This window comes from Gastrolobium bilobum, unplaced genomic scaffold (genome assembly GCF_033153095.1).
Source record: "Gastrolobium bilobum isolate Gb01-03AN ecotype WA unplaced genomic scaffold, APGP_CSIRO_Gbil_v1 utg58740, whole genome shotgun sequence".
NCBI classification, from domain to species: domain Eukaryota; kingdom Viridiplantae; phylum Streptophyta; class Magnoliopsida; order Fabales; family Fabaceae; genus Gastrolobium; species Gastrolobium bilobum.
In genome coordinates this window covers 149,385-163,028 of record NW_026896364.1, presented here as the reverse complement: position 1 = coordinate 163,028, position 13,644 = coordinate 149,385, and the positions used below count along the sequence as shown (strand labels likewise).

Below are 13,644 nucleotides of genomic sequence, written 5' to 3'. Positions count from 1 at the left end.
ACGATCAGTGTTAGGTTTGAAGGGTTCAAACCCTCTAACGTTGATCCACACCACCCACGTCAAGATGCAAGAACACTTTCTTGAAAGCCACCAATAGACCACCACAGAGAGGCTTGCTATGCGCTCAATAGGTGAAGGAGGCTAGGTATATGTGTTTAGAAGAGTGAAGTCTCCAGCATGAAAACTTCACAAGAGTGGGAATGGTATATAGAAGAATTGGCTAGGTTCCTTTGAAAAACCTTAAGGAGGAACACACAAACTAGGCGCACAAGAGAGGGAGAGAATTAGTGTATCAAATCAGAATTTTTACTTTACTTATAATGAAAGTGGTGCACAAGTGAGTGAGACAAATGTGGAGTTGTTGCAATTCAAAAATCCCAACAACCTCCCCTTTGAATCCTCATAAGACTAGGACTTTATCTAGTCAAAATTCTAAACCAATGGTCATCATATGACCACCAATTCATGCGCCCCTATTCAGCCCAAAAAGGGTTCAGATACATTTGAGTTGTTGCATTCAAGTTTGAACCAATTAGCTCAATGATTCTCTCAACAACCAAATCTGATTAGAGCTTGTTGGTTTGACAAGATGACAATCATCTCCCACCAAAATGGCGCCCTAAATCAGCCCTTGGAGATCTCCATAGATCTTCTCTTGATACAAGGGATTTGTTCCAACAAGATCTCATCTTATCCTTTTGTTACGAAACAATTTTTCATAGCCAATTCAAATTCGAATTCAAACATTTAAATTCAAACGTTCAAACATTTAAATTCAAATTTCAAATTCAAATTTCAAATTCAAATTCAAATTTCAAATTCAAATTTCAAAATTCAAATTTCAAAATTCAAAATTCAAATTTCAAAATTCAAATTTCAAATTTCAAATTTCAATTTCAAAATTCAAAATTCAAATTCCAAATTCAAATTTCAAAATTCAAATTTCAAATTTCAAAATTCAAATTTCAAATTCAAAATTCAAAATTTAAATATTTAGTAATTAATTTAACTAATTAAATTAATTAGTAATGTCTTGGACCATCCAAACCCATTAACAATACCATGCGCCCTCTCCCTCTTATGTGGGCTTCTAAACATCATCTTGGGCTAACAACCAATATTAGGCCCAATACCTTTAATGCTATATCATCATGACATTAAGGTGTTAGTGTGTGACCCATTAGGTTCAACATAGCCACTGACATAAATGGGCTCGGGCCCAACAAGTCCACAACCCATTTAATGACAACACAGAGCACTAACAATGCTTTGTTGCCCCAATGCTAGTTAGATTAATGACTTGATCATCCTATTACACATATTTGGTTGCCGTATGTATTTCTTTTCGTCTCGGTTACCTTCCCATAAAACCTAGGATAAGGAAGCGTATCAACCCTTGCGGTTTAGGGTAAGCTTTATTCGAAATAGGGAATCTTCAATTTACTGACTCTAAAGGCAGATCATCTCATGATCTCTTTTACTATGCATAGATTCCTGAGTCCCTGTAAATGTCATCCCGATTTCTCCGGTTTACAAATAACCTAATCTCTCACAGAGATTTGACGAATTCCTTCAGCTTATCACCCTAGCCCTGTGCTCTTTTAGGACAAGCCCAACAGTATACCTATGAGTCTCCATGTTTCAGGCAGACGAGGTATACAGTCAAAGCATGCCTTCTAGAACACAGTCTAGGTAATAACTTTTGGTCTAAGAAAAGATATACCCAAATATAAAGAGACTACTCTAATGATACTCTCTGTGAGATTTCCTCATAGAGTCTCTTTTGTGGGTCTGTTCAGTGCGAGCTATACCCTTATAGAACCAGCCACGACTTTAGCTAAGACATCTCTATATCCGTAGCTCATGAGGTTTTTACCTTACATCCGAATACAAGTAGATAAGTCGTGCTAGTCTTACCCGAGATCACTGATCCCCATTCTCAGTGTCTCTAGACTAGGAACATAAAATTAGGAATAAATATCCAGTATCCTTGAATCCTCATGATCGTGATCTCATCATAGATACTCAAGAGATACCTATTTTATTTCAAGGGGTTTATCCAGTTACTCGTATAAAATATTAACAGTAATATTGAGACAAAATATGAAACAGGATAAATAGTGCTTTTATTTATTTGCGACAATACAAAGGTCCACATATGTCCTAATCTAATTAAAAGATTTTCTCTAGGACATCCATATACTAACAATAATGTCCCAACGTGATCACAGACTATAGCAAAGGAGCATTTGGGCCAAACAGAATGGGTCGCGCTAGGCCATCGCAAAGAAAGGAAAGGCCCAAGGATGCTACAACGTGGGTTTTGCTGAGTAACCCAAAAAGGACCGTTGAAGCATTTAAGAATGGAACATTGGAGTAGAGAGGTTATCATGCTCTGCGGTTGAGCAGTTGTTTGGGCCAATAGCAATGTTGCAACTGCCCTTGTGGCAGTTATAAAAAGCTGCCATTGTTCCTTGCATCCTATTCTAACATGTGATCGTGCAAAATTACCCATTTTCTCTTCATCTTTACTCTCTCCCAACCCTAAAAGAAATTCCACACAGTCCCAAGGAGTGAACGTGAGAAATTGAGTTTGAAGTCCCCATTGTTAACTAGGACCGAGAGCAAACAATTGAGTTTGGAGTCACAGCAACGGAAGACACATCAACAAGGAGTGGAAAAATCAGAGGGATGAACGTCAAACATTCTGGCACCCCAAAGAAATTGGAGGCTATACCCACCTTCATCAACGAGAGGGCTGTAAAGAGGCATGAAGTGATGCTGAAGAGAAATCTCTTTTCTGATAGAGGTTTCGTGCAAGTCAGCATAGATGCTGGGGCATATGACCCATACATCACCAACATCATTGCTGCACATCAATGGGGGAAATTATGTCTCCACGAAGCTGAAGCAGTAATCCCTATTGTTAGGGAACTTTATGCCAACATGCCTCAGAGTAAGTCTACGAAGGTAATGGTCAGAGGAAAAAGTGTATCCTTCAGCAGTGCCACCATCAAGAAGGTGTACAATCTGCCCATCATTGTTGATGAATATCAAGGTCTGAAGACCACCACTGATGAGGAATTTCTGAAACAAGTCATTGAGGACTTGTGTGTTGAAAGGACGACATGGACTGAGTCGGCCCAAAAGAATCTCTCTTTTCTAAGAAGTGCACTGAAGCTCGAAGCAAGGGTGTGGTACCATTTCTTGAAAAGTAGGCTAAAGCCTACTTCTCACACTGAGACTGTGAACAAGGAAAGAGCAATATTTCTCTCTTGAATTCTGGATGGAAGACCCATTGATGTGGGTCGTATAATTCAAGCCGAAATTTTGGCTTGCTCCAAAGCTGATACTGGCTACCTATGGTTCCCTGGACTGATCACCCAGTTATGCCATGAAGCCAATGTTCTCATTGCTGATGATGAGGAACAGTTCCAAATCACGCAACCAATCACACCCTACACCACTGAAAGGGTTAGAAAGAAAGCAAAGGTATTTTGCTAGAGAAACTAAACCCTCACCAAAATCTCGAGGAAAAAATGCTGCAGCATCAACCTCCACAGTAGCAGTGGAAGAAGACTCACTCTAGCAGAAGAGGATTGAAGACAGACTGAAGAAGATTGAGGACGACCAACTGAAGACCAGGAAAGAAATCATGGAAAAACTGAATAACATGGACAATTTCATCCTAGCTCAACTTGGTTTTCTCAAATCCCATGAACAGAAAGAAGACCAGAGCACAGCTGCAGCATCTGCGGAGGAAATTGAAAAAGAAGAGGCAGAAGAAGAAGAAGAAGAAGTAGGAGCAAAAGAAATTAAGAAAAAGAAGAATGAGAGCAAAAAGAAGATGAGGATAGTGATAGATCTCCTCTGATTTAAAATTGATTTGTGAAAGGTTGTTTTGTTCTTTGTTTTGTTCTTTTCTTTTCATTGTCTGTTGTATATCTGTCCACATGTTAAATGAAGAAGAGCTTAGTAGAAATTGCATGCTGTAGGAGTTATTTTTTGTTCAAGTTTCAATATTCTGTGTGATTTTAGTTTTATTTTGAAGTTAGGCAAAATATGAGAAAAAATAAGGGACTCAAGAAAGAAACTCAGTACTGATGCTGAGTTAAAAATGCTGAATGGTTTAGCATAACATCAATAAGGCAATGCTGTATCTTTGCCTATTCTGTTATAATCTGCATTGCTGCAAGATTGCTATAGCACTGTGTAAGCATGAAAGTCAGTGGTTTTAGGCCAAAGTCTAAATGGAAACCCAAGTAAGACTTGAGAGCAGAACCAACTCAGGGTGAAAGGCCAATGGATGGATCATTTAAGCACAAGGACCAATTCAAGGCAAGAGAAACCAAGAAGTGAATTGTGGAAGAGGGTTTAGGATTTAACAATTTGATGGGTTTGAATCCTATCACATGAGACAGATTTGAAGGCTATAAGGGTGAAATAAGCCAAGCAACAAAGTGCCAATGCATAAAGAATCCTTCCTCAGGAAAACAGAATCAAAAGAAAAGTCAAAAGAAAAAGAAAAGAAGGGAAAACCCCAAAAATAGAATAAGTGCAAAAGCACCAGATAAAAGAGGAAGGCAAAGCTAAAAATGCAAGGTGGACACTTGTTCATTCAAGTCTTGTACACATGGGTGTGGATTTAATTCTGACAGAGCATGAGTCAAGCAACTAGGCCTTATGATTTTTAGTTTGAAGCTCCAAGGTGGATCAAACCGAGAAGCAAGTTCCTAGCACACACACACTGATCTTTCCAAAAGCTATGAAGTCTTGAGAAGATGAAGTCAACAAGGAATACTGAAGTTGAAGTAAGGATGATGGCTGAAGAATCAACAATCAACTGCACAATGTTGTAGCAATGCTGCTGCAATCTGGAGAGTCTCAACAACAGTCTTTGATACAGAAGTTACTGAGCTGATGAATGTTAAGCCCGATGAGTGTTTTGTTGCTCAAGGACGAACAACGTTTTGAGTTTAGAGTGTGATAACTCTCCAAAAGAGAGTTATTTTGGGCTTAATTATGATGTTTTGGTACTATGATTACATATAATTCTCTTGATTTTATATGATTAATGCATGAATTCTATGATTTCATGATTTAATTGAGAATTATGTTAATTATGAGTATTTGGATATAAATTGAGGTATTGGAAACATTTAAATGCATTTGTTATTTTACTGCAGGACAATGTTGTAGCATCGGGAAGCAGTGTTGTAGCAATGCAGATGAGGTCAGCAGTGCATAGTGTTAACATCATCACCAGCAAGTCATGGATCCATGCCCAATTTGATGGAAGAATCTTCTGAACATGTAATCAAAGACCTGATCTGGATACGCGCTCAAAAACGTCAAGAAATCACAAGCTAATCTTCATCAAATCAATGATTATTACAAATCGATTCAAATCTGAATTGCAAATCTGGAAAGAATCTGATGAGATATGCAACAACATACTCTATCAGCATAACAACAAAACAGAGTCCTAATCTCATTCCATCACAAGGCAGATTTGAGTGACGATTTGCATGGACAAGAAGAGCTGATTGAAGCCCAGAACACCAAACGTAATATTAAGTTTCCCTAGAATGCTTTCCCAGGTATTCTAATGCTTTCATTATTCTTATCTTTATAATTATTTTTTTTCATATCCATTTTTTTTTGGGGTAAAGAAACACCTCCTTCCTTTGCACCAAAAATCTACTTTTAGGAGAGTGATCGATTTGGAGATCAGACCGACATCCCATGTCCTTTTGTGGAAATAGTTACCATCTTATGAAGAGATAGAGAGATGGAGAAGTCATAAGTGCATTTAGGGGGTGTTTGGTATAAAGATTTTGATAGAATCCTTGGGAAAGTGGGTTGGGGAAAAAATGTGTACCATGTTTGGTACGAGATATATTGAATTATACCAGTGTAAAATGTCTCCCACGAAAAAAAAAATCAACTACACATTGACAAATTTAAATGCAATTTGAACTGTGGTATTTATTTTATTTGAGAACCGAGAATCTTGCTTATAAAATTTGTGGCAAAAATGCCCTGAATAGATTGGTGTTTATAAAATTTGTGGACAAAAACACGTTATCGTCATCCAAATAGATCTGCTTCTTCGTCTCCGTCTGGTCCGTCTTCGTTTCTTTGCCTGGTATGCACTTTGAAGTGTGGTTTCCGAGTTCAACCTGATTTTGTCTCAACAATGTTTGTTCATAACCCTGTTTATGTACTTTATTTGACATTTATCAGCCATCAGCCAAGTTGAAGAGCATCTTCCGAGTACAACCACCTCCAGGAGCATCTTCGAGCTTCACACCTGAACATGGCGATACCGTTGTGCTTCTTCTGAGGTACCAAGTCTTTGATTTGTTGCATTCTTACTTTGTCTCAAGTTCATTCTGTTTATGGTAGGATTGAGTTAGGTTGGGTTAGTCGTGTTCATCTTCAAAAAATGCCACTACATTCATTCGTCAATAAACACTTCTCATCCTGCACACACAAAATCTATTGTCAACCTTTGTTTTTTTTTTTTTTTGAAACTCTCATGGGGCCCATTCTTTTTTCATTAGTGCAGGAAAAATATTTCTGTTTCCTATAACATAATAAATATATTCCTCAAATTTGTAATTTAGCTTTACTAAGTATTACTCTGGTTTATGGGGGTGTTGTGGCTGAATATATTTCAAATTCTTAATTGTACGTTTATAATTTGTTTGGGATAAAAATAATCATGTCATATTCTCAGTAATATTTTTTTCTCGATAAAAAAAATAGAGTAAACACCCTTTTTAGTCCCTGACAATATCTACGAAGTTCTTTTTAGTCCCTAGCAATAAAAAAGGACCAAATTGGTCCCTGAAAGTACAAGAAAAGGGCCACTCTACATATTTGGGAGTTGACATAAGGACTAATATGGCCCTTTTTTTTGTAATTTCAGGGACCAATTTGGTCCTTTTTTATTGCGAAGGACTAAAAAGGACTTCGTAGATATTGACAGAGACTAAAAAGGATGTTTACTCAAAAAAATATCTCTCGTATCAAACACCCCAAGGTCAAGGACTATGCTGGCCTTAAGGGTAATTCCAACCTTTTACTCTTCCAAAGACCTAAAACATAATTGCAAGAAAAATTCCAAAGCTATGATCAAAAGAGTCAATCTGAAAGTTTATAAGACTAATCCATGTAAAGATTTTTAATATGAATAATCTATAACGTAACAGATTCATAATTTTATAGTATCATGCACATGACAAATGTATAATTGTGTAACTTAAGCTGGCTCACTAAGAAATAAGGCTAATGACCTGTGAAAGTTCAAATTTAACTCATTTTAACAAATGAATTAAAAAATTTAATTTATTAAATTATTAATGAAACGAACTGTAACTTTATGAGTTAGTTTCACTTATTGTCATCCATAAATAAAATACATTTTACTTTCTTCAAAAAGGGAATTCTTTTTTTGTACCGAAAAAACAGAGACACTTTCAACTTCTTAATTTTGTTTCTAATCACATATCGCTCTCAAGTTTTATTTTAAATAAAATTATTATTATTTTTTAAATAAACCAAACAAAGCACATGGAAGTCATATTATTAATCTCCAGAATTCATTTAAATCTCCAGAAAATTAATTAAATAGAAAATTAACCTATTATGACCTGTATTTTGGGCCTGTGATGTGGCCCAATTGTCAGTAAACCCAACACAAAACCCTAAATCCTAAATTTATAAAGTGTCCATCCTTTTTGTATGATATTTTTTCATTTGCAAACTCCGTTCCTCTTCCTTATAATTTAAATATTAGAGTACTTTTAGATACATTGTTATGTGCTATGATGCACTGACACGGACACGGGACACGGGACACGGGATACGACACGACACGCCGATACGTTAATTCTAAAAAATGTCATATTTGGATGCGTTGGGACACGTTTTGATATTAAATAAAATTTTTGATATATATAATATAATTTATATTTGATACATATAAGAGTCCATAATAGGTCATATAACCAATCAAATATTTAAATTTCATAACATAAATATAAATATAAATAATTTTTCGTACTTTGTTAATTTTTCAGGTCAAATTTCATAACAGAAAAAAATTAATTTATAAATTATTTCTTTTATATTTAGTTAACAAAATAAAATTTAAGATTAAAAAAAAAAACGTGTCCGAGCTTTGACCGCGTGTCCGAAAAAGTTGATTGCGTGTAGGAAAAACGTGTCGCAGAGTTGACCGCGTGTTCTCAAATGTTGACTGCGTGTCAAATGCGTGTCCGAGCGTGTCGGAACGTATCCGTGTCGGACACATGTCCAACACGCAAATTTTTAGAAAATCAGCGTGTCCGTGCTACGTAGGTTATGCACATTGGGATTCGGGACACATATAAGAAGACTTTTCAAGGGACATTGACCAACACCAATAAGACCAACAAGTTGCATTCGCATATCAATCAATCCAGGTGACACCATTTCAACATGACCTAATTTCACTAATTCTAATTTACAATATCAATTCTTATACGCTACTATTTCATGATATAATTAAACATATATTAGTAGAGTCGAGAAAATAAGCTCGTTTCAATAGATTTATTTTTTGATAGGTTAATGATGGGTTAAAACAGATTAGTGTAAAATAAATTTAGATTAGTGGGCCAATCCGTCTAATCCGTCAAACAGAATAAAACAGACTGAATTTTTCAACCCAATTTAAAAAATAAAACGAGACGGATTAACTTATTTTTTGATAAATTAATAACAAAATGTAACGAAATGGAGCGGACCGCCGCCTCTATACATAAGTAGGCACAGCGACCTTTTCTATAGTTTCAGAATTATAAAAGTAGCGTTACCTCTTTTTTTGGTATAACGCGTTACTTGTTTTTGTCTCTATCTTTTCTTCCTTTTCAAAGAACAAAATGGAAATCAAGGGAATTGGAAATAGCACGAGAAGAGTGGAGACTTTTCTTCGGTGGTAAGAGCAACATAGAAGCAGAACAAACAAACGTGTCATCAGAGTTTGGCTCCACATGTTCAGGAGCCTTGTGCTATCCACAAATTAAACCATCCCCACGAAAAGTTTGTCTTTCTAATGTTGAATTAAATAAATAAATGATTCCTTCTCTTCTTTTAATTAATTTTTTTAAAAAACTATTAAAAAATAATTTATTCTGATTATTTTAATTTTGAGTTTACGATTTTACGTGACTTAAAAGTTATTTTATATCCTCATTTTATATCAAATTCTTATTAACATAATCCACGCAATTGATAACTAAGAAAAATATTAATAAAATAAAGTTAGTATTTTAATAAAAAGTGATTTAATTAAATAAATTTATCTTTACTTAAAATTAAAGTTATACAATAGTTTTTTAATTCTTATCTAATAAACCATAACATTGAAAAATAGATTAAAAAAAACGAAAAAAAAACATTGTTTACAAAATGTTTGAAAATGAAAAATTATATAAAAGGTTCCCTTCTTTCATTTTGGTGCTTTATTTGAAGTAGGAAAATTGGAATTGGCATTTTCTAGGTTCAATTTTTTTACTGTTTCTTTCCTTCCTTTGGCATCTCAGAATAATTCTTTAGCATCTGTCCCATATTCCCTGTCCTTCCTTCTCTCTTTATCTCTCTTATTTTCCCTTTCTTCAGGTCTTGCATGGTTCTGCACATACACCACTAGTTCTCCAATATCTACCTTCTTGATCTGTCACTATGGCTTCTTCAGTCGTGAACATCGAAGACGAACAGGTCCTGGCCAATGATTTTCAGGATCTTTCAATCAAGGATCTGGTATATTTTTTCCTTCCTTCTAGCTAATGGGTATGCATTTTTCTTCCTTCTTGTTAATGGGCATGCTTTATTTTATTTAATCTCTGTTTCGATTCTGGTTTGATTGATTGTTCTTGGGATGCCCAATTGGGTTTTGATGTTAAAGTTTCGAAATTTTTTCCTGCTCTAATTGGGATTTTCTTGTTGTGAAATTTGGGTTGTGAAATTGAAATGTTAGAATTGATGATCCTATTGTTGATGATATCATTTTTGATATTGTTGATGTTCAGGGTGAAAAGGGGAGTGAAGCAGAGATTCACCGGGGGGGATTTGGAAATCATGGGGGAATCTGTGCTATTTGTTTGGATAAGATAGTGCTGCAGGAAACTGCTCTTGTAAAAGGTTGCGAGCATGCTTACTGGTTTGTCTAAACGATCTCTTGCTGTTACTTTTAGAATTAAGTTTATGGAAAATGTACTTCCTTGATTATGATGTGTTCATTTTCGAATTGCTTTTGGATTGATTGGGTTTTTCAGTACTAATTGTTGCGCTAGGGACATGGATTAGTACCAATTTCCAAAAAATGATGCCTATCCTTCCTTGAAACTAAATAAAAGACAAACACCATTCTAGATGTTACTTAGTACGTTAACTGTGTCATTATCCTGATGAGTTTGGATTGCTTCATTTAATTGGAGATGGAGTAATTCTCTTTTTTATGTCTGAGCTTGAAACATTACACATGTTTGTAGTTTTTTTATAATTTTTTGTGCTTGATATTTGAGAATCTTTTGAGTCAAGGGTGAACCTGCAGCTTTATTCTCTTTTGTATGTAACTTAGATTTGTGTATCACATCAATTTATGAGTTTGTTGTCAATTTGTCACTAAGTCGAAAAAAAGTATTATATAATTTTAGTTAGTATGTAAATTAAGCATTGTGGATTCTCTCTAGACCTTGATTGGGGGACTCTGATGACTGATGCAAGCAATCATGCATATTCTAAGTTCAGTTAGTATGTAAATTGTTGTAACTCAACTTATTCTGAATTACACTATCATGTCCACATTCTGTCTTTGAGGTAGCATGATCTGTTTACCTGAGTATTTCTTTTGTATGCTTGTCAAGACTGATTGGGATGACTGGATTAAAGGAGTAACTCTCCTTAAAGCTTAAGATGCATGAGCACTTTAGGCTTGAAGCCTGGACAACATACAAGCTCATATTAACATGTGCTGAAATTCAGCTTTTATTTGGAAGAATGGAGGCAACATGGATTGGACTCATGACCGCTTGAGTTTTTGATACAATATCAAGACCAAGCAATTAGGTTGGCTTTGAGATACAATTGTCATCTGAGATGATAGTTGTTTACATTTCAGGTTTACACCTAATAGGCTTCACCCAGCACATAACCAATCCAGACATAACCATTTCTTCTTCTTCTTCTTCTTTCAAGTGATCTGTGATGCTTTTTATCATGGTTCAATTGAAAGTGAAACTATGGAAGATATCAAACTCACATGGAGGAGGCATCAAGAGTTGTCTGTAATTGTGTGGGTTCCATGCTACATATCTTCTAGAGAAGTGGAAAGTGGAAACTAGTTGCCTGGTTGGCAATTGTAGTCATTGTTTGCCAACGGAGATTGGGTCACCTTGTCAACCTTCTACTCATGACTGTGGAAAGCCTCCCCTTGCCCTAAATTTTATATATCCAAAAAAAAAAAAAAAAAACAAAATTGTAGCCATTGTTTTAGGAGGAAATCTTTAAGTCAAGTAACTATTTATGGAGTTCAAAAAATTAATGTGATATAATAATTAGTGAGATATTTTCTCCTTCTGATATAAGTGATGTTCTGATGTATATTTGTTGAGTTTACTTGAATTATAATTTTTTTTGTTACGTTTACTACTATTGAAATGACTGTGTTGGACTTCTGAGGTTCAGAGATGATTCTTGTGTGATGTGTGTTCTGTACTTTGTGTTTACAAGATTTTACTTGATTTTCTGTAGTGTAATATGCATCCTTCGCTGGGCCTCATACAATCCGAAAGTTACCTGCCCTCAATGTAAACATCCATTTGAATTCCTCAATGTCCATCGCTCACTCGATGGGAGGTAATAATTGCGCTTTTTGCTTTGATTTATCTTTCTAATTTAGTTCACGCTACTTCTGTTAAAATGTGAGTAGAAAGAGGTCATGCTATTTTTGTATAGTAGGATCAGCTACATCAATCAATTGAAGCCATTGTGGTTCTATCAGTAACTAAATTTTAAGTTTTACTGGTCGACTGGAAAATATTGCCGAATAGGTTGGAAACATGGCACTGGTAGCCAATGATTTGGGTCTAAGGGCACTTTCTCCTTCTTTAGCATGAAAGTCTTTCATTGTAATCAACAACTAAAGGATGTCAAAGATGGATTAGAAATTTGTGATTTCATTTTTGGTAATACTTGGGCTTTTAATGTCGGGGTTTTTATCTGTTTGAAATTAGATTACTCTGTTCTCAGGTTTCCTGATCACTAAGTAATATGTTTGGAGGCTGCTTAGCTTCCTAGGTTACCAATTTAATATAAGTTTGAATCCTAAATTGGTTTGGACTCCAAAAATGAAATGATGTGGATTTCGGGATATTAGCAATCTTGTTTTAAACATGACAGTTTATTTTTTTCTTTTTGTCAAAATTTTCAGCTCCTTTAGTTATGTACCATAAAATAATACCAACGGTTGGTACATGAACTTTAAGTACTAGTAACTAGGGTGTAACAAAATGCCAAAATAATTCAGCATGCGAAACTACTAAATTTGCAATATCTAGTTAGGCCGAATGAGGTATATGACATTTTAGAGTTGAAATATTGCATTAAAATTTCTCTTTTGACAATCATTTTATACTGTGACAGTCTTCAAGATTACATGTTCGAGGAAAGTGTTTGCTTACTACTTCGGGCCTCATGGTTCAAACCGTTAACTGTTGAGGGTCATGTAGAACATGAAGATGTCTATGAATACGTTGAAGATTTCTATGAAGACGAGGATGAGGATGATGACATAGATGAAGCTTACTATGGCGGTTCATCAAGTTTTCGCATTGGAAACCGCAGATGGGGAGACAATGGTTATGTTAGGGCTGGGCGTCAAGAAGCTCGGCCGGTTCACCGGCCAAACTTCCAAGATTCAGGAGCAAGTTCATCGCGCGAGCCGAAGAAGAAAGAGGCTGGGAAAAGTGTAACAGGAAGACGAGCAAAGAGGGCACTGAAAAGGGAAGCTGCTGATAAGGCAGCTGAAGCAAAGCATCAGCAGCATTTGATAAGGTTGGGTAGGAAGTGATTTTAATTTATGTCAAGCCGGGCCTTGAAATCCCTTTCCCATAAAGTTATATATTTTCTCTTTCTACCTTTACATGTCTTTTTTCTTGTACAGTGTTTCTGTGCTTCTTACCCTGAAGCATGTAATTATAATGTGGGAAAGATGCTTTAGAATAATGGCTTGGTGTAGGTAGGTGGTTGGTTCTTTGGGTGTATGGTTGATGGAATTCCTAACTCATTTAGCATTGAACAATTTAGGTTTTCAATTAGTTGTTAAATGCAGTTAAAGTTGTACATAATTTCTATGTGATGATCTTGACACCCTTATGAATCAATGATGTTGATGTCTGTCTCTTTTCTCAAAGTAAGGAAACTTGGACTCTTTTAAGTAATCAATCACGCCAAACTGTAGCCTTTAAGTAAATTAAACATGCCCCTTTTATTTTTAACCGTCTCAATTAATTAGGAAGTACTCAACGCGCTAAGCATTAATAAATTATTATTGTCATTATAAGAAAGGAATGAGCATTATCTATAAGATAATAG

General features: G+C 35.5%; 1 protein-coding gene across 1 annotated transcript; it reads left to right on the top strand.

Annotated features, from left to right (window-relative positions):
* Positions 1–9,574: 9,574 nt before the first annotated feature.
* LOC133299371 (uncharacterized) lies at positions 9,575–13,433 on the top strand. The gene is made up of 4 exons (XM_061498829.1): positions 9,575–9,810; positions 10,080–10,210; positions 11,803–11,907; positions 12,694–13,433. Exons 1-4 carry the CDS (start codon positions 9,733–9,735, stop codon positions 13,118–13,120), a joined length of 741 nt encoding a protein of 246 aa, XP_061354813.1. The 5' UTR covers positions 9,575–9,732; the 3' UTR covers positions 13,121–13,433.
* The last annotated feature ends 211 nt before the right edge of the window (positions 13,434–13,644 follow it).

Coding starts and splice junctions, on each gene's coding strand:
- LOC133299371 (XM_061498829.1), top strand. CDS start 9,733: ATGGCTTCTTCAGTCGTGAACATCGAAGACGAACAGGTCCTGGCCAAT. Junction 9,811..10,079: donor ATCTTTCAATCAAGGATCTG/GTATATTTTTTC, acceptor GTTGATGTTCAG/GGTGAAAAGGGGAGTGAAGC. Junction 11,908..12,693: donor CATCGCTCACTCGATGGGAG/GTAATAATTGCG, acceptor ATACTGTGACAG/TCTTCAAGATTACATGTTCG.